General features: G+C 39.1%; 2 protein-coding genes across 6 annotated transcripts in view; one reads left to right on the top strand and one right to left on the bottom strand.

Annotated features, from left to right (window-relative positions):
- LOC136033027 (spermatogenesis-associated protein 20-like) overlaps positions 1-21,775 on the bottom strand; it is a 78,910-nt gene that overhangs the window by 20,392 nt on the left and 36,743 nt on the right. For all 5 annotated transcript variants that reach the window (XM_065713580.1, XM_065713578.1, XM_065713582.1 and 2 more), the window contains exons 5-7: positions 11,643-11,869; positions 9,551-9,647; positions 1,391-1,570 (exon numbers count right to left, since the gene is read on the bottom strand). In XM_065713580.1, coding sequence (XP_065569652.1) covers positions 1,391-1,570; positions 9,551-9,647; positions 11,643-11,869 — 504 coding nt within the window. The remainder of the gene's footprint in view (positions 1-1,390; positions 1,571-9,550; positions 9,648-11,642; positions 11,870-21,775) is intronic.
- LOC136033030 (protein transport protein Sec31A-like) lies at positions 13,512-21,214 on the top strand. Its single transcript, XM_065713588.1, is given in 1 exon segment — positions 13,512-21,214. A coding segment is annotated over 1 exon segment (3,993 nt). The 5' UTR covers positions 13,512-15,151; the 3' UTR covers positions 19,145-21,214.

The raw sequence follows: 21,775 nt of genomic DNA, 5'->3' as shown, positions 1-21,775 counted from the left end.
CTTCAGGAATTCCTCAACAAACTCGCACAGAAAGCTGAATAATTCAGAATACACATCAACGCCCCAAAGAAAAAAGCAATGTCAATTTGTAGTTCACCATTGGAAATCCAACTAGGAGGAGAGGACATCGAGCAGGTGACACATTTCAAGTACTTAGGGAGCAGAGTCACTTCCAGTGGCGACTTTGAAAAAGAACTGCGCACTAGGATAGGAAGAATTGCACACCTTGGCCAACGAAACTTTTCAGAGACTTCTACCAGTAAATCCACCGTATATACGCTGAAGTTGAAACCCAGGTTGTTCCAGAGCAATGTACTGTCTGTCCAGAGTTACGCTATGGAATGCCTCAAACTAACTGCAGAACAGGAGAAAAACCTTACCGCCTTCGAGAATATTTGTCTTCGCCGTATCCTTAGAAACAGTTGGAGAGACAGTATCAGCAACGACGAGATCCGTACCCACACAGGTTAGCCAGATATCGCAACCGTTGTACAACAAAGTAGACGGCGATACTTTGGACACATCCTCCGCATGCCAAATCACAGACTTTCAAAAATACTCCTCCACCTGCAACCAGAATGCACCCATCGTCAAAGAAGACCAAAGAACACGCTCCGTAGGAAGTATGAACGTGACAGAGGAGTCCTCCAGACGACTCGCATTCCAGAGCGGAAAGACATATTCGCAGCGGCTCACATGAGGGAAGACTGGAGGCAACTCACAGACGCTCTGTGTGTCTCCCGAGGCACAGGAGGAACTAAGGTCTAAGGTAAGGTAAGCATGTTTGTTAAATAGCTACTTTTCTTCACTGCCACCTGAATAGTACCTACTTCGATAGCGCCCATTCTTGCCCCCCCCCCCAATAAAAATACTATAGCTACATCCCTGTGTGTCCCAAGGTTTTAATATCATTTAAAATTTTTAGCTTGTTGTGTGTCAAAAAAAGGATGAACTTCTTTAAAAAGAGGAATAAAATATATATGCTTTTAAGTCATAGCCTCCTCACCTAAAGAAATTTATTTTTTGTGCCTAGGTAAATTCCACACTGCTTTTATGATTTCCCTTCCCTTTAAATATATAGTGAAAATCCCATCTTGGAAGCGGTTTGACATGTTCCAATAAGAGGCGACAGGGTTCAGTTCTGACTACGGAAAGACTATTTTTTACTATCAAAAAGCAAAAAAATATTAACTTTCGTGCTTTTTTGGGAAAAATTTGAGTCTTCGCCCCAAAATCCTTCCTCCCACATCACCAGTCCCCTGCCTCCATTCCTCAACGCGCACATGCACCACTTTTTTACAGCAAGAAAAACTCAAAAACATATGAAAATCCAAGTCTAGTACAATTTTTCACTGCTGAAAGCATGGTTAAAGTGTTTAAAGTTACTCACAGCATCACTTAGATCTCTTGAGACATAGGTAAGAATATCGTCAACAACGTCCTTCCATACTTCGTTCTTAGTTGCTAAATAAGCATTTGTATAAGCAACAGCCAACTGAGCCTGGTCGTAAAGCATCTTTTCGAAATGTGGAACATGCCATTCTGAATCAGTTGAATATCGGGCAAATCCCTACAAGTTTAAATGACCAGATTAAACAGTCTACTCCGAAAGTTATCAAACTTGTCGAGTGTTCGTCATAAGTTGCTGTGAGGATTAACTGAATAAAGATGTTACTTTGAATGGTATGCAAGAACCAGACAATCACTAACCTATGAGAGTCAAGTGATATAGTCACTGAACCGATTTTTCTTCGGAATAATGGTGCAATCAGGTTCAGAGGGTTTCCGGATACTAACAAGAAAGTATTCGTTTTTAAATGAAAGTCTTAGGGCAATGGACTATTTCTGATTATACGGATTTCATATAGTTAGTAGGTTTCATTGAAAGTAGAAAATTTTATACGCATATCGGCAAGTGTGGCTTATTATGCCTTACGACTGGAGGATCAAGTTGAAACTTCCAGGATGTTTTTGTTCTTGGGGGAGGGAGAGAAATGAGATGTAAAACTTTGTGTGTGTGTGTGTGTGGGGGGGGGGAAACGATTTTTCTTCAGTTCTCACAAAAAAGTTTTTGCTATAGTTTCTTCTTTTTATATGCCCATTGTTCGATAGGCTCTTTTGCTAGTATATTTATGCATACTATATAACACTTTAAAATATCCTTGTATAGCTTCAGTATAGTAAATACATATTACCACCTATGTTACACAACCATGTAAACTACTTATGGGATGTTCTTGAGATATGTTAGCGCTCAATAGATTAATTTACAGATAAACTTTTTCCACAAAAGAAGTTTTCAAAGAATAGTAAAGAGCTACATTTAGCCGAAGAGAAGTAAAAATAAAGACAAATATTAATTCAAGCAAAAAACAAAATAAATCACTGTCAGTTAATAAGCAAAACCCAAAACGAACATAAATTACAATAAATAATCAAGTCAAAATCAAAGCAAACAGAAACTACCACAAACATGTGTAGGGTTAACGCCTCCGGTACTTTCTATAGACCGAAAAATCATTTGCGCTTTACTTGAAAGAAGTTGTACTGACAAGCAGTCGCAGTCACAGGTATTCACAGCCGAAATCACAAGTAGCCACAGTAGTGGTAGCTGCAGTAGTAGCTGTAAAAATTTAGCCATAGTAGCAGCAGTCATAGTAATAGCAGCCGTAGTTGTGATAGTTGTAGTAGTATGCACATAGCGTATTTTAGCTAGTCCAAAATTCCATTCAACATGCCCTAACAGTTTTAACTTAATACCAAACGCCGTTCCTGACATAGTCATAGATAGTTCATGGTAGTAGCAGTAGTGATAGTACTGTTCATAGTAGTAAAAGTAGCAGTCGCAGTCATAGTATCCTCAGAGAAAGTAGTCGTAGCAATAGCAATCGTAGCAGTAGTAATCACAGCAGTAGCAATCGTTGTAGAAGTAGTAATCACTATATTTATAGTCGAAGTAGTAGCACGGTCGTAGTAGGATTACTCGTAGCAATCATAGTAGTGGTGGTCGTAGTGATTATAGAAGTAGTAGCGGTAGTTGTATGCGTACAGTGTCTTTTGGTTAGTCCAATATCCCACTCAACATGCTTGGCGTTTCATACAACATGAAAATTTCATGTTAATACCCTAAGACGTTCCTGAGATATTGCTAATCCACCTTTTTCACAGCCTACATACACATAGTGTTTTGATTTAGTTCAATACTAACCTCAACAATCCCTAAAAGTTTCACTTTAATACTCACAGCCTTTTCAGAGACTAAGGATCAAAAGCACTTTCCCAAAAGCAAATCCTATTATGTAAAAATCGGAAACTTGCATAACTTACAGTTCTTGCACAAGACTGTGAGGATGATGTCATCCCCGGAAGCATAGTTATTGGATCTTTCAGCTATTTTGAACAAAATGGCTGTCTCAAAATTTTAATCGGATGTTTTTGTGTAGGGCAGCTAGAAGGGGCGTGAGAAGAGAAAGGGCTGATTGCCCCCTCCCTTCTCACTAGCATTTCAAGGCAACCATTATGAAACGTATAGAGGAGTCGATCCTCAGACATAGGAAGGACGTGGCCCAGTTACGTCTATCTCCTACATTTCAAAAGGTTAGTAACTAGTGATTGACAGGTTTTCTGGCAAACTCCTTGAGCTTTTGATGCCAAGATATGTTTAGTATTCTTTCAAAGCACATGTTTTCAAGCGCTAAGAAGCGTTTCTCAAGTTGGACATTCTGTTTCCAGTCTTAACTTGAGTAGAGGAGAATGTAATAATGCATATCACGTTTTTATTCCTGAGGCGGAGCTTCAAGCGCATTCGAGTGTTTCCTATTGCGCCAACTATTAGTTTGTCCAATCCTCCTCTTGATTTTGTGGGTTATTTCACTTGCTTATCTTTGCTCAATTGCTTATCTTTGCATTTCAGGGTCAGCAGAGTCAGATGTAACCATGATATTTGTCTTACTGACATTCACTGTAATCGCCAATTTTTCAGCCTTTTCATCTATGACGTCGAGTAGCTGCTGCAGTAGCTGTTTTGCTTCTTCGAGAAGAACAACGTAGTCATCGAAATCTGGGTCTGAAATCTGTCGGCTACAAAATTTTACTCCAGAAGTTTCACTGCCTTAGAATGTAGTCCATAACAATAACAAACAGCAATAGAGATAGGACACATCCCTGTTAAAAACCAGACAATATCTTATACAAAAAAGACGTAAGGCGTATCTCCATTTTCTGTGGACACACAACAGTGTTTACTTTGAAACTATGAAAACATCGACAGGTAAACAGTAGAGAGCCAACGGTCTAATGGTTCTTGGGAGACACCGACTTGACAGCAGCTATCTGTCATCCAAATCTCAGGTGGATCTAAACACTTTTGTACAAGGTAAATGTAACTTAGAAGTGGCCTGCTCATTTGAAACTCATCTCCTCTTGTTACTTGGGTGATGGTGCACCCCCGAACCATTTTTGTGCAAAAATCAGAGCCAACACCCGATGTGCTAGCTCGCTTAAGTTTTGAGCCCATTAGGGACAAAAAACTGAATAGAAAACTATTGTCTCTTTTAAAAGGCAAATTATTGCCTCGTTTATTGACCTTCTATAAAAATTTAGTGTTCCTACGATTCTGGTTCGAAGAATGCGCCGTACACCGTGCCGACAAAATTATGCAAATAAGTTAAGACAGGAGGAGGCGCTTAAGTTTGTTGGAGGGACAATTGGCCCAATTCTATTTCCAATAATAAATATTAAATAACCTTCTGTGATTCCAGTTCTAAAAAGGAGCAAATGTCCTACTCTTCTGCTAAAAAGTAGGCGGTAGAACGAGTAGGAATGTTGGAGAAGCAATAGGCTCATTTTGCCCTTTCAATAATAGAGAATGAAAATTCTTGCGTGATTTTACTACCAATAACATCAATAAGCCTATCTTTCAGTTAAATTTGTCATGAACAGGAGGAAGGGGAGAGGCGTATTGGCGTTACCACGGACCCGTAAAGAACTTCAAATCATACAGCAGGTTCGATTTGAAATGAAGTGTTATCTGTCTCCTTTTCTTCAACAAGAGCTAAGAGCTCACGTGGCACTTGTGACGAGGCCGGAAGAGCCAAGAGCTCATATGGTATGAGCAATAGCAAAATTCTAAGAATCAATAGATTGATTTAAAAGGAAAATCAGAGGCTTAATGCCGGTCAGGATTTAAAATAAGAGCTCTGAGTCAAGATGTCCTTCTAAATATCAAAATTCATTAAGATCCAATCATCCAATCGTAAGTTATAAATACCTCATTTTTTTCATTTTTCCTCTCTCTTTAGCCCCCCAGATGGTCGAATCGGAGAAAACGACTTTACCAAGTAAATTTGTGCAGCTCCCTGACACGCCTACCAATTTTCATCGTCCTAGCACGTCCAGAAGCACCAAACTCGCCAAAGCGCTAAGCCCAACCCCTTAACCTCCTTAAAGAGAGCGAATCAAGTACGGTTACGACAATTACGTATCTACTACATTTGCTTATTCTACCCACCAAGCTTCATATCGATTCCTCCACTCTAAGCATTTTCTAAGATTTCCGATTTTCCCCTCTGACTCCCCCCAATGTCAACAAATCTGGTCAGGATTCTAAATAAGAGCTCTTAGAGATGAGTTCCTTCTAAATATCAAATTTCCTTAAGATCTGGTCACCCGTTCTTAAGTTAAAAATACCTCAATTTTTCTAATTTTTCCAAATTAACACCCCCCAGTTCCTCCAAAGAGAGCGGATCCGATCCAATTAGGTCAATCACGTATTTAGAGCTTGTGCTTATTCTTCACATCAAGTTTCATCCCGATCTTTCCACTCTAAGCGTTTTCTGAGATTTCTGTTTCCTCCTCCGACCCCCTACGTCCCCGGATCCGATTCGAGTCAAAATGGAGCATCTGAGACATAAGATCCTTCTATAATCAAGTTTCATTAAGACCTGATCACCCATTCGTAAAATAAAAATACCCCAATTTTCACGTTTTCCAAGAATTTCGGTTTCCCCCCACCCAACTCCCCTAATGTCACAGGATCTGGTCGGAATTTAAAATAAGAGCTCTAAAGCACAAGATCCTTCTAAATATCAAATTTCATTGAAATCTTATCACCGTTCGTAGGTTACAAATACCTCATTTTTCTAATTTTTCCGAATTATTCCCCCACCCCCAACTCGACCAAAGAGAGTGGATCCGATCTGGTTATGTCAGTCACGTATCTTGGACTTGTTTGTATTCTTTCCACCCAGTTTCATCATGATCTCTCCGCTTTAAGTATTTTCCAAGATTTCCAGCCCCCTCCCCAATGACGCTGGATCTGGTCGGGATTTGAAATAAGAGATCTGAGTTACGAGGTCTTTCTAAATATGAAGTTTCATTAAGATCCGATCACTCATTCGTTAGTTAAAAATACGTCATTTTTTTTATAATTTTTCAGAATTAACCCTCCCTCCCAACTCCCCCAAACAGAGCGGATCCGTTCCGATTATGTCAATCACGTACCTAGGACTTCTGCTTATTTTTCCCACCATGTTTCATCCCGATCCCTCCGCTAAAGCGTTTTACAAGATTTTAGGTCCCCCCCCCCAACTCGTCCAATGTCACCGGATCCGGTTGGGATTTAAAATAAGAGCTCTGAGACACGATATCCTTCTAAATATCAAATTTCATTGACATCTGATCACCCGTCCGTAAAGTTAAAAGTACCCCATTTTTTTCTAATTTTTCAGAATTAACCCCCCCCCCCAACTACCCAAAAGAGAGCGGATCCGTTCCAGTTATGTCAATCACGTATCTAGGACTTGTGTTTATTTTTCCCATCAAGTTTCATCCCGATCCCTCCACTCAAAGCGTTTTCCAAGATTTTAGGTCTCCTCCCAACTGCCCCCCCCCCCCAATGTCACCAGATCCGGTCGAGATTTAAAATAAGAGCTCTGTGACGTGATATCCTTACAAAAATCAAATTTCATTAATATCTGATCACCCGTTCGTAAGTTAAAAATACCTCATTTTTTCTAATTTGTCCTAATTTAACCGTCACCCCACTCCCCCCCTCAGATGATCGAATCGGGGAAACAACAATTTCCATTTAATCTGGTCTGGTTCCTGATACGCATGCCAAATTTAATCGTCCTAGCTTACCTGGAAGTGCCTAAAGTAGCAAAACCGGGGCAGACAGACAGACCACCAGACCGACAGAATTTGCGATCGCTATATGTCACTTGGTAGATACCAAGTGCCATAAAAAAGTCTGCAGTACGGGAGAACTAAGTACAGCTTGGAGTTCATTCATTTTACATGGAATCAGAATTCTGGTTATATAGCACTAAGTAAGGACTTATCTTTAGCTCTGTTGCAGTGAGTTAAGACTGAGCTTTTTTTTCACCAATTGGTTCTGTCACCTGAACTCAGCTCACTTTTGCGCAGAGACATGATTTAGCTAATTTCTTCCCACGACAACCAGACTCGGGCTAAACTCTGAAGTTAGATAAAGCTTGTTTTTGAATCAAGTCAGAACTTTCCTTGCTTTTGTACCGAATCAGGACTTAGTTAAGCTTGGCACTGAGCTAATGAGCCACCGAGCAGCAAAATTACTTGTTTTGTTTTCTGTTTTGGGTACCTAGCTCTGTTTTGGGTTGTTTCTGTCCGTAAGATTGGGCATAACTTGTTTTGGCATTAAAGTCGAAACTCATCGTACTTTTTGCATCAAGTTTTGACAGGTTATCTTTGTACCCTCCAACCATACATACCTAAAATTCTTGAATAATTCCTGCTTAACAAGATTTAACAGGCCAGTCTTTCTGCAAAGCTATTGGTGATAGAAGAAAATGTGGGGATATCTGTAAAATAATCTGGTCAACCATGTGACCACAATCAATAATTTTCTCTTGTATTGAGGAGCCTAAAAGGAGTAGAAGTAAAAGTAATATAAGAAAAAGAACATATTTCCCCAGCAGAGGTCTAGGAAAACAATCAAAATCTCCACTATTAGATTGTTTCAATAGTCATGTTAGAAACGTTGCAATGATTTTTTTCATTTACTCTGACATGTGATTACAGTCTTAGTGTCTAAATTCTTGAACAATTCCGGCTTGAACAAGGCTCAACAGGCCAGTCTTTCTACAAAGTCATTGGTGATAGAAGGAAATGAGGTAATCTCTGTACAATAATGTGGTGAATCGTGTGACCACAACGAAGAATTTTCTCTTGTATTGAGGAGCCTAATAGGATTAGAAGCAAAACTAACATAAAAAAAGAACATAATTACCCCGGCACAGGCCTGGGAAAACAATCAAAACTCTACTGTTACATTATTTCAATTAAATTTATTGAAATAATTATTTCAATTATTATTTCAATGGTTGCCTCACTCGAACTTTCGGGCAAACCATCTTCTTTTCGGTTAAAATTCAAACCCCACACAGAATAGATGCGTTATTGTATTTACCCGTTTAGGCAAACTGAATTGTTTGGATCTCTCCAGCTAAAATTGCCTCACTCTCCATCTTGGTTGCCTCACTCGAACTTTCGGGCAAACCATCTTCTTTTCGGTTAGAGTTCAAACCCCACACAGAATAGATGTGTTATTGTATTTACCCGTTTAGGCAAACTGAATTGTTTGGATCTCTCCAACTAAAATTGCCTCACTCTCCATCTTGGTTGCCTCACTCGAACTTTCGGGCAAACCATCTTCTTTTCGGTTAGAATTCAAACCCCACACAGAATAGATGTGTTATTGTATTTACCCGTTTAGGCAAACTGAATTGTTTGGATCTCTCCAACTAAAATTGCCTCACTCTCCATCTTGGTTGCCTCACTCGAACTTTCGGGCAAACCATCTTCTTTTCGGTTAGAATTCAAACCCCACACAGAATAGATGTGTTATTGTATTTACCCGTTTAGGCAAACTGAATTGTTTGGATCTCTCCAACTAAAATTTAAGCGCTTATTTTCAGGTTTATTTAATAGCATAATCGATTTTACAAAATGCTATAGCTAAGTACAGAAATAAGCTTAATTGTCCGAATACACACGATAATTGTGTTTGTCTTTTAAATGATCTAAATCTCTTTTTATTGCCTAAGGTGCTTGCGAAAACTATAAAGTAGATAAGAATTATCATTTTATATTTTGTAGTAAAGTGCTTTTTCATTTCAGGGGTTTATATGTATGTTATTTTTGGTTTCAAGTAAAATCTTTTGGATCCATTATCATTTCTATCGTAACACCCACTGTTTGCTCAACAGTTTCTTTTAATTCTGACTTGTGCAAGAATTTAGAATTCTGCATTTACACAGAACGTTAAAGCGGAAGCATCAATGAGAATTTATACGTGGAAACCACGGCCGTTTTGATAGTGGTAGTGTCAATACTGAAGACGATTATCTGTAACATCAGAATACTAATAAAAATATTTTATCAATCTAACTGAACTTATCAATAAATAAAATTTCTCCGGATGAAAAAATGCAATACGAAGAATAAAAAATAATAAAGTGGACGATACTATGGACGTTATGGAGCGCAAAACAAAAAAGGGGAAATAGATTACCTGCGAAACATGGTCATGAATACCACCTCGTCGCATGCATTCTAATGTATGCAAGCATGCTTGCAAGGCTCTTTTGGCATTCGGATCGTTGGAGTTTCTACAAAAGAAAATTGGTATTATACTACAAAGTTCATCTTGGAAGTTCTTCGTCTTATAAACATTGTTACCAATAACAAATTTCAATAATTTTACTCCTATGTTTTGCTTTCATTGATACCCAAGCTCCCGCACTCCACATAATTCAGCAGAGTACAAACCAAGATCTTATAACAATGTATTTGGGTTTTCCTTATTCAAGGCCTTTGGTTGCAAGGACTTATTTGGTAGAAACAAGAAAAGAAAAAGTAAATAGACTGGAAGATGAATAAAACCGAGAATGAAAAAACTCTGAAAAACTTTTTCACTGAAGCTAAAATAGTCCAACATGATTATAATATTGAATTACAGATATTATTATTTTTTTTTATCAAGCATTTAAAGGAATAAGCTGGGTTGAGCATGGCTTAAGTCAATTAGGAATAGTGACTATCTCCACTAGTAGAACTGAAAATGAAACATTTTTGTTTCCCATAAATCACTAGGATATATTTTGCCTAAAGTCTACTTCACTTCCTACGGGTAAGAACAGAAGAAGACACGAAAATTGCTCACTTAAGGCCTAGCGGAAGTCCAAGCATTTTACTACTTAGTCAATTCTTTTTCAGGGGCGGCAACTCGGTCAAAGACATAGTTATCAGTTTTCTTCACCGTTTCAACAAGATAAACATGAGAAGGTTGAACTTAAGGGATTTCTCACTTGAAATTACGATTAGGCACAGGTTATCCTTAGCAATTCTTCTTGCAATTATTTATACAGTATAATTTTTTCATATATATTTATTTACCGGTAGTTTGGTGTCTGCACGTTACTTATTCTCCAGACTCTGTTTAAACCGGTTATGACTAACTAATACTTCGCGGAATGGTGAAAGAAAAATCCGAGTGGTTAGTCCATAAATCTAATTTATGCGAATTGAAAATGGAGCATCTGAGACATACAATATTTCCATATATCTAGTTTCATTAAGATCCGTTCACCCATTCGTAAGATAAAGATACCTCAATTTTCACGTTTTCCATGATTTCCGGTTTCCCCCTCCAACTCTCCCTAGTGTCACCGGATCTGGTCGGCATTTTAAATAAAAGCTCTCAACAACAAGATCCTTCTAAATATCAAATTTCATTAAGATCTGGTCACCGGTTCGAAAGTTGCAATTACCTCATTTTTCTAATTTTTCAGAATTAACCCTCCCCCACCCCAATTCCCACAAAGAGAGCAGATCCGGTCCAGTTATGTCAATCACATATCTAGGACTTGTGCTTATTTTTCCCACCAAGTTTCATCCCCATCCCTCCACTCTAAGCGTTTTCCAATATTTTAGGTTTCCCTGTCCAACTCCCCCAATGTCACCAGATCCGGTCGGGATTTAAAATAACAGCTCTGAGACACGATATCCTTCTAAATGTCAAATTTCATTAAGATCCGATCACCGGTTCGTAAGTTAAAAATACCTCATTTTTTCTAATTCTCCCGAATTAACCGTCCCCTACTCCCCCCGACGGCCGTATCGGGGAAACAACTATTTCTAATTTAATCTGGTCTGGTCCCTGATACGCCAAACACATTTCGTCGTCCTAGCTTATCTGGAAGTGCCTAAACTAGCAAAACGAGGACATTGCAAAACCAGGGATTTAAAATAAGAGCTCAGAGACACGAGGACCAGCTAAATATTAAATTTCATTAAGATCCGATCACCGTTCGTAATTTAAAATTACATCATTTTTTCTAATTTTTCCGAATTAGCCGTCCCTAGACCCCCTCCCAGAAACTCGAACCAGGGAAGAGACTATTTCTAATTTAATCTGGTCCGGTCGCTGATACGCCAGCCAACTTTCATTGTCTTCGCTTATTTGGAAGTGCCCGAACTAGCAAAACCGGGACCGACAGACCGACGGGCGGAGAGAAATTGCGGTCGCTATATGACACTTGGCCGACGGGAAAGTGCCATAAAAACGAAACATCCCCAACAAACAATAGATCTAGCCATGTTACCTTGCATAGTAAGCAAATATCAGGTTGAAATTCGACGGTTGTGGAAACTTAGGTGCATGACCAAAACCACCAAATTTAGGCTCGTAAGATCGCATTAGCTGATCAATCCCTTTTTTAACAGATGGGAAAGATGGCAAGTCAGTGCCACCTCCAAGTTTTGACGAGGATGCCAGAGCTGCTATAATCTCTTTGCCTGAATTAGCCACTCTTCCGGGGTTTTCGCGCCACTATAAAGAAAGTAAGACCTTTTACATTCCGAACATTTCAATGGCTGCTAAACACATATCTTCATTTTGAGAAAAATATATTCGTTAGCCAAGAGACAGAGTTTCATTCTCTTATTTCTAGAATTAAATAAAAAAAAAGGTACTTGTATGTTATAGCACATATGTTAAGTTCTTCATCTAACCAGAAGCTGCTTTTTCTGATAAATACTAAGGAAATACCACAAAATACTATAAAAACACAATACTTTAGAAATAAATTCGGGCTATATATTGGCACATTAGGAGGGTGGGGTAAAGTATAACGGGTCTGCATGCACAATGTATTAGGTACAATTATTCTGCATATTATGAAGTAAGACTTGTTTTCTAACTTCACACTGTCCAAATACTTTAATCCCCCCCACCCCTAATGTGCAAATATATAGCCCAAATTATATAATTCCCATCTATTCTGTCACTTGACTTTGTTTGCCTCAAGTTAAGCTGAAAGAACCAAACGAGGAAACCGGCTCTCCAGTGCGTCAATGGATGAAGAACTTAGCATAGGTGCTACAACACATAAGTACAAAAAAAGGCGTTTTAACTAAAACTAAGAAGTAACATCAACACTCGAAATGAACAGAAATTATTTCGTATATGAAGGAGTTGTCAACCTCCTCAAAATTTTGCTCTTCAAGCTGAAGTTTTTACTGCTTTTAAAAAAGCTTTCTATTCTAATTACACGGCCCTTGTGTTTCAAGAGTCGTTTTTGAAAAATTTGGGATAAGCAGTCAAACTTTAGTATAAATATCCAGGAGTGTAACTGTTGTTCACTTTCAGCTCAATATTACTTTATAGCCTTGAATTCTTTTTTTTTTAACTTTTTTCGAAACCCCTGATTGAAGGTTTATAGCCCCACTCTCTAAAACGAAAATAAACGTCAGTATCGTTGTCTCCATTTTTTTATCTCTATACCCTTAGCGGACCATTGGATTGTCAAGATGTGCCGGGTTAGTATAATAAGGCACAAAAAACGGCGTTTTTTTGTCGCGGAGATTACATAGATAATAATGTGCGGAAAGGGTGGAGTTATGAGGCGGGGTAGAGCCTCTTTACATATATCTTTTTAAGGGGGTTCTATGGCATGAATATGAATTCCATTGATCGCTGAACGGTGCCAGACGTAGAAGATATTTCGCCTTATGTCCATCAAATTAATGTTATCTGGGTTGCAGAGATAGCTAGCGGTAGCTCCTAAAACTAGAGTCAGGTCAAGAAAAGAAGTACACTATTAGAACCGGCTTGTCCAATAACCCTATATAGGAAACAACCTGTCCCTTGGCCTGAACAACAAGGAAAATATATTGGTTTTAAAATCAAGAAAAGTGGCAGAAACCACGATATTCTGCATCGACGGCATCCTTTTTCCCGTTTTTTTTTTGCCTCAGCCAGCCCGGCACTGGAAAATATAGAGAGCTTTTTAATGGCTCATTTGAAAGGAAATTGATGTATTTAAAAACGTTAAAACAAAACCATTTTTGAAACGAAATACTGCATTTTTCTATAGCTCTGTAGTCTATATATATATAAAAATAAATTGTCTGTCTGTTATGTCTGTTACACTATGTCTGTTACGCCAGATTATATCTTATCTATATATAAAAATAAGTTGTATGTATTTTTGTGTTGAGGGTTTAAATGTAAAAACTGGGTATTGCATAAATATTTCGAAATATTTTGACAATAGATTAATGTAATTTGAAAACCTTAAAAAAGATACTTAAAACTTGAGGTTTATTATAAATTGTTGAGCTTTATCAAGCTTGGCACGTGAAGATTTTTTTAACTGTCAATGTTAGAATGAAAATTGACAAATTGAAAAACATTGAAAAAGATAGAATGTTACCAAATCCTACAACAGAAGGAACAGCCGAGGAAGCTGCTCAAAGAGCTAATGCCAAAAGGCTTGCGGCTAAAGAATGCAAAACCACGCAATTAGATGAAGATCAACCTGGACAGCGAGAGTCAAAACGTATCAAAACTGAAAATGATAGCGATGATGATTGGGTTTGGGATTTTGACTTGGATAAGGTTATCAATGCCTACCAGATTTTAGTTAAAAAAACAAAGGTTCGGCGATATGTATTTACGTCTGAAAAATAAAGAAGAAAAAGAAAACTGAAACTAAAAATGTAAAAACTGGGAATTGCATAAATATTTCAAAATATTTTGAAATAGATTAAAGTAATTCGAAAACCTTAAAACAGATACTTAAATATTGAGGTTTATTATAAATTGTTGAGCTTTAGCATGCTTGGCACGTGAAGATTTTTCCAGCTGTCAATGTTAGAATAAACATTGAACGACATAATTTGCGATTGCTATATGTCACTTGGTTAATACCAAGTGCCATAAAAAGGTAAAAAACTAAAAGGAAAAAAAAAGCTAAAAAAACTAAAAAAGCTGCAAAACTGAAGAAAATTAAACGGCTTTAAGGATTCGTACTTTAAGCGGCAAACATAGGCTCAATGAAATACCCTATGAAAGAGGAATATGGTGTTGGTATGTGCCTATAGCAATGGCTTACCGCTAGAGCAACGGGTCTAACTAGCCTCGGCTTGAAGGCATCCGTGCCTCAAGCGGTGAACATGGGCAAAAGAAAGGACTACATTGTTGGTATATGTTTAGCAATTGATTGCCGCTAAGGAAACAGTCTAACCATTCAACGGCTTTAAGCATCCGTACTCTAAGCGGTGGGCATAAGCTAGATGGGATGACTGTCTGACTGTCTGATATTTATTAGCGAAAGAGAGAGAGAGAGAGAGCGAGAGAGAAGCTTGAATGCTCTACAGTGGACATGGGCTGGATGGGAACCCCAAAGGAAAATGACTATATGGTTGGTCTAACCATTGACGGCTGTAAGGATTCGTGCTTTAAGCGGCGAACATGGGCTCAATGAAATCCCACATGAAAGAGGAATATAGTGTTGGTATACAGCTAGTAGCAAATATTATTAACATCTGCTTTTCTCCAGGAACCAAACGTTTTTCGCTCGACTCCTAAAGTGCTTATCTCTATGACGTTGTGCTTTATTTCCGCATTTTTTTTATTTGAGTTCTCAGTTCAGGACTGCTGAAGTTATTATGTAAACTGCAAAAATATTTATGGTGTCTGAGCAATAGTCTTAATTTTTTTAATTAAAACTTGACAAATACCTGAAAATTTTAAAATTAGTTTCAAAGCGAAATATAAAATCACTTCATATCTAAATTAGCCTAATTATATTTATTAAGCAGATAAAACATGAAAATCAGGGAAATAAATAGGACAGCAAACGTGGCTTGGTCACCTTCTGACATCAGTCCCATTTATCTGGTTTGTGGCACTGCTGCACAATACGTTGAGCTTGAGGCAAACGGTTCTAGTGCTATTGAAGTATTTGAGTTAGATCTGGTATCCAAGAATATATCATTGCAGTCCATAGCCACAGTAAAATCAAATCACAGGTATGAAAAAATAACATGGGGACAGCATGGCGGTGCTCTTGGGGTCATTGCAGCAGGATCTGAAAATGGCCTGCTTGAATTATATTCTGCCTCCGATATTCTACAAGGTCGTACACAAGCTCTCCAAGTCTCCCAGGATGATTCGGGAAAAATATCAGCTTTAGGATTTAGTCATTTCCAGTCAAACCTTTTGGCTAGTGGATCTTCTGACTCGGGAGTATTTTTATGGGATTTAGAAAAGCCCAATGACCATTCGCAGTTAATTCCACAAATTACTGGTGGTGTTAAGGATCTGGCATGGAATATGAAATGTGATATGATTCTTGCATCGGCTTTTTCGTCAAAAGTCCTTATTGCGGATGTGCGTTCTATGAAAGTGATCCAGACGATATCGGAATCTACAAGGATCCAGTATAGAAGTATTGCATGGAACCCTGAAGCTGGCACCCAAATTGCAATCGCTTCTGAGGATGATCATATGCCAGTGATTCAAATATGGGATGTTCGAAAAACTGTATCCCCTCTCTGTTCCTTGGAGGGACATACCAGCGGTGTTTTGTCTGTTAGCTGGTGCAGTAGTGACTCCAGCATTTTAGCTAGCTGCGCTAAGGACAAAAGAATTCTCCTTTGGAATCCAGCCATGTCAACTTCGAGCGGTGAAGTGGCTGGTACAGTTGAACCTTTTGATGTTGATTTCTGTCCCAGAAACCCAGCATTAATTGCCGTACCTTCCTTTAATGCAACGATAGATATTCATTCTATTATGGGCGGCACTTTTGTTGTAGGAAAGGATAACATGCATGTTTCTCCCATGGCAGGATATTTTTCTGGTGAAGAAAATTTGCCCGGTCAAGAACTTCAACAGGTTCACCTAATTCAGTCAACTCCTCCATTCTGGCCACCTAGATGGATGTACTCTCCTTGCAGGCCTTCATTTGGGGTTGGAGGGAAGCTTCTCACCTCTGAAGAATCAGTCCAGGGTGGGATGGCTACGCGGAGGATTGCCATCGAGCAAGTTACTGGTGACAGGGCCCTGGTTTCAAGGTCAATCATATTTGCTGAAGCGTTTGCTTCTGGCAATCTATTACCTTACTGTCATATGAGGGTTGAAAGTAGTCAGGCTGATACAGAAGCAAATATGTGGAGAGCTATTCACTCTTATTTTGTTGAAGACCCCCGATTAGACCAAATACAAGTTCTTGGGTATAACAACGAAGATGTCTCTAATAAGGTTGATGCTTTTCTGGGAATGAATGTTGACGGTGTTAGACCATTAAGTACACAAGTCAACGGACTCAGGCTAGAGGAAAATCTCAATGACGTAGGCGTTTTTGAAACGTTAGTGAACCAGCAGAATCCAGACGCAGTGAACCTTCAACCGGATGTTACTTCTTCACCAGAGGAAGATGCTCTAACTAAGTCTATCAGTATTCACATAGATGATAGTATCGACGGCCTGATTAACCAATCTTTAATAACTGGATACGTAAAAGGAGTTGTAAATCTTTGTATCAAAGGAGGAAAATGGACAGATGCCTTAAATTTGGCGACCTTAGGCGGAGAAGAATTGTTGCTGGAAACTCAACAAAAGTATGCAAAATCTGCCACTGGGGTCTCTCAGGTGATCTCTGCCGTTGTACTTGGTCAATGGGATAATATAGCTCAAAACTGTGATTTGTCATCCTGGAAAGAGGTTGCAACTTGCGCTGTTATGTTTGCTGCGCCGCAACTGGTCGCAACTGTTTGTAAAACTCTTGGGCAACGTCTTGAAGCAGAAAGTGGTAGAAGTGCGGATGCCTCTCTCTGTTATATTCTGGCTGGAGACATTGGATCCCTTGTACAATTAAGTAATCAAAACAAGAAGTCTGACATCATAGTTTTGCAGGAAATTACCGAGCAAATAATGATCATCCGAGCAGCATTAAAGATGCGTTTTAGAAATGAAGAGAGTCTTCCAGCAAACGCAGCAGCCAAAATTACTGAGTTTTCTAGTGTTCTTGCCTCTGAAGGCCAATTAGAACTTGCTTTAATGTTTCTTGGATACGTTGGAGAAAATGATGTACCGGAATTGAGAAGTAGGCTTGAATTTGCCACTGGGCAGCGGCAGCCAATCAAAACTACTGCCAAACGAGTTGGAGCCACACAGGCCGAACCTGCGGTATCGAAGCCCTCTGTTTATGGACAGAAGATAGCGCCTGCAGCCCAATTTGCTCCTCAAAATAAATTCACCCCACAGCCCCCTACTTATGGACAACAACGTATCGCTAATGCGACGCCTATTACGTCATTCCCTCCACAGCAAGTTGCTTCTGCTCAACCCTGTTCTGATGGAAATCAGCGTCTATCGAATCCGTCAATTGCTTCTCAGCAAGCACCGTTTATCCAAGCCGTGCAACAGGCAACATTTGGAACTTCTATATCCAATACCTTTTTGCCTGCTACTGCAGCTGCGACGGCTTTTATGTCCGATAAATTAGTGTTTCAACCAACTGCACCTGTCCCAATGATGCCACAGGCATTAACAACCCCAGGTGCTCAGCCCCTAGGCAGCACTTTAGTGAGAAAAGAGACAGCTGGTCGGTACGACCCCCCTAAGTCAGTTAGTTTCAGTATACGAAGCATTAAACATAAAAGACCGCCTTCTAGTGGACAGGGGATGCAGCAGTTATATGGACAGACGGCTACTTATAAGCCACAGTCTAGCTTTTATCAGCCAGTGGGATCAGTACAGCCAATGGAATCAATACAAGCGAACCCCACTCGCGGTAATATTGGCTTCAACTCAGACGGTTATTCACCAGCCCCTCAGTTAAATTCATATTCACAGGAAATGTATAGCCCCAAGCCTTCCCAAGTGCTGAACAAGCCAAGGGGATTCCAACGAGTGACAACATCACCTCCTGCTCCTACACAACAATTCCAAAGAATGAATCCAACATCACCTCCTGCCTCTCAGCTAAACTTGCAGTCGCAACAAGGGTATAATCTTACTCTTCCGAACCCCCCGCGCTACGCTGTTCCTCCACCGCAACTCCAAGGAATGAATTCAACGCCACTTCCTGCTTCTCAGTTAGATATGCAGTTGCAGCAAGGATATATTCCTACTACCCCTCAGCTCTTGCGCCATGCTCCTGCTCCTTTACAGCGGTTTCCAACGTCTAATCCAACACCGCTGCCAGTGCCAGAGCAAGTGAATTTGCAACCCCAGTTAGTACCTTCTTCACAAAGACAACCCATAATGTCGGATACTCAGCAGAGTGTAATGACCCAAGTTCCAAAAAACCAGATGAATCCAAACTTTTCTTCCCAGCAAACACAGATGATGACTAACTTCTCGACTCAACGTCAGAATCAATACGAAGCTATGCCTCAACAGCACCAGGCTTCTTACAATCAATGAATGACTGATATTCAAATGGAGTCCGACTATGGCGCTGAAGCTTCGTCGCTGCCAGCTGAACATCTTGTCATTTATGACACTTTGGAAAGACTAAGAGAAATTATTTGTTCAACGACTACTGCAACCGCACCCACAATGAAAAGAAAGTTGGACGAAGTGGCCAAGAAGATGCAGATGCTTTACGAGAAATTGAGGATAGCAGGGCTTTCACCACTCGCAATCGGTAATCTTCAAAAACTGGTTGATCATATAAAGGCTGGAGATTATGCCACGGGGCTTAGTGTGCATCAAGAATTGGAAAAGCATTCTTATAACGAAGTTTGCGCTTTTTCTCTAGCTCTGAAGGTTTTGCTGCAGTGGGCTATTACTTCTAATGTGAATTTGCAGTAGATTTTAGATAAGATTGTTGAAGTTTTTCTACTGGGTTACAGCTGCTTAAGTTTTGGACGGTTAAGTTTTTGAAAACAATGTTTATACACGTTTATATTTTGACAAGATAATTTTATTTCATTTTAGTTCTCAGTTCTGTATAGCTAAAGTTATTATGTAAACTGCAAAAATTTTTTTGGTGTCTGAGCACTAGAGTTAATTTTTTAGTTAAAACTAGAAAATACCTAAAAATTGTAAAATTATTTTTGTTTTTTGCTAGGTTCTAAATACTCGATACGTGATTTTATGGGAACGATTTTAAACATCGACAAGAAATGGTTCCAAGTGAACGAAAGATGTATAGAAGAGGAAAGTATCAGAGTCAAGTAATTATATTAATCTAGGTTAAAGCGGTAGCTATCCGGGTTGCAGTAGTAGATAACAACCTATTAAGAGACGATCACACCCAATACTATAAAATATAATAACCCATAACTCCTGAAAATAGAATCAGATCAAAACAAAAAGTACCCTATTAGAACCACCTTGCCCGATATCCCTGTATAGAAAACTTACCGTCCTGCTTGAATAGCAAGGGAAACATATATTGGCTTGAAAATCAAGAAAAGAGGCTGAAACCACGATATTCTGCATACACAGCATTTTTTTTCTTTTTTCTCTTCCACCTCAGATAGCTTGGCACTGGGACATCGTAAAAAACTGTTTAATGGCTCATTTTAAATGAAATTGATGGGGTTAAAAATCTTTTGTAATTAAAAAAAATAGTTTTAAAATATAATCAATTTTTTACGAAAAACTGGATTTTTCTATAGCACTGAAGTAGATTATGTTATTAAAAGATCAGGAGTTTGTCACTTCTAAGTGCTTTTGTAATTAAAAAAATATTTAAAACAAAAACAATATTTTACAAAGAACTGCATTTTCATATACTAAATAATGAATGTCGTCATAGTTTTATTAGAACTTATAATAAAGAACGAACCTTAACACATAGTCACTGAAATATTCATTAATAGTAGTATCCTTAGCTTTAGTGGCAGTATTATCGTTGGTAAGCTTTTCTAGGGTATGGAGTAATATTTGACTTACTTAGCTGCTTGATTTCCAGAAATTCGTGTTTTACTATTCAATTTGTCCGGGCTGCAGCGGTAGCAAGCAGCCTAATCTATCTATCTATCTATATATATACTAGCTGTTGGGGGTGGCGCGAACCAAGCCCCCCCACGCGCGTAAGTCGTTACGCGCCATATTAGTTACGCGCCATTGTAGTTGTGTCCCTGTGTCCCACCTGTGAATATAGATATATATATATCTATATATATAAAAATAAGTTGTCTGTCTGTGGATCTGTGGATCAGGTGACGTCATGTTTCTGTGTCGGCTGACGTCATGAAATTAGTTGTCGTCATTTTTGCTTTGACGGTGACGTCATTAACGGTATTTAAGACATTTGTTCACGGAAAAATGTTTAATTGTAAAATGACTGAAGAACCTACAATGGCAACAGCCGAGGAAGCTGCTCAAAGAGTTTATGCCAAAAAACTTGCTGCTGATAGAGAAAGTAAGAAAAGAAAGCGTTCCGAGGAATCACAAGAACAGCAAGAAAACAGGCTTGCGGCTAAAGAACGCAAAACCGCGCAGTTAGATGAAAATCCACCTGGACAGCGAGAGTCAAAACATATCAAAACTGAAAATGATAGCGATGATGATTGGGTTTGGGATTTTGACTTGGATAAGGTCATCAATGCCTACCAGATTTAAGTTAAAAAAACAAAGGTTCGTCGATATGTACTTCATAGTGACGCTGAAAAATAAAGAAGAAAAAGAAAACTGAAAAAAGAAAAAAGGTAAAAAACTAAAAAAAAACAAAAAAGAAAAAACACTCAAAGAGAAATTACAGACCGGGACACACATGACGACCGAGACAGAGGGAATATAAGTGACGACCGGGAACCTCAAAGAGAAATTACAGACTGGAACACCCGGACACAAATCACGACCGGGACACAGGGAATATAAATGACGACCGGGACACAGGGACACAACTACAACGGGGACACCGGGGGCACAGGCGGGATAACAGGCAGGGAATATAAATGACGACCGGGACACAGGGATTGTTCGAATAGAAATTACAGACCGGGACACCGGGACACAAATGACGACCGGGACACTCAAAGAGAAATTACAAACTGGGACACCGGGACACAAATGACGACCGGGACACAGGGAATATAAATGACGACCGGGACACAGGGACACATCATTAGAATAATGAGGTATAGATCTGAATACGGATTGTTTTTCCCATGGACAATTATATGTTGCATGTTCAAGAGTCAGTAAACCTGACAATCTATTTATATGCACAGACAATGGGACAGCGAAGAATGTTGTATATTCGCATGTTTTACGTAGTTAAAAACATATATTTATATCTATCTCTATTCACAGGTGGGACACAGGGACACAACTACAATGGCGCGTAACTAATATGGCGCGTAACGACTTACGCGCGCGGGGGGGCTTGGAGAGGGGCGCGAAGCACCCAACCAACTAGGTGTTGGGGTGGCGCGAAGCGCCACCCCAACAGCTAGTGTATATATATATATATATATATATATATATCTT

Source organism: Artemia franciscana, chromosome 11 (genome assembly GCF_032884065.1).
Source record: "Artemia franciscana chromosome 11, ASM3288406v1, whole genome shotgun sequence".
Taxonomy (NCBI): domain Eukaryota; kingdom Metazoa; phylum Arthropoda; class Branchiopoda; order Anostraca; family Artemiidae; genus Artemia; species Artemia franciscana.
This window is presented reverse-complemented; position numbering and strand designations above follow the sequence as displayed.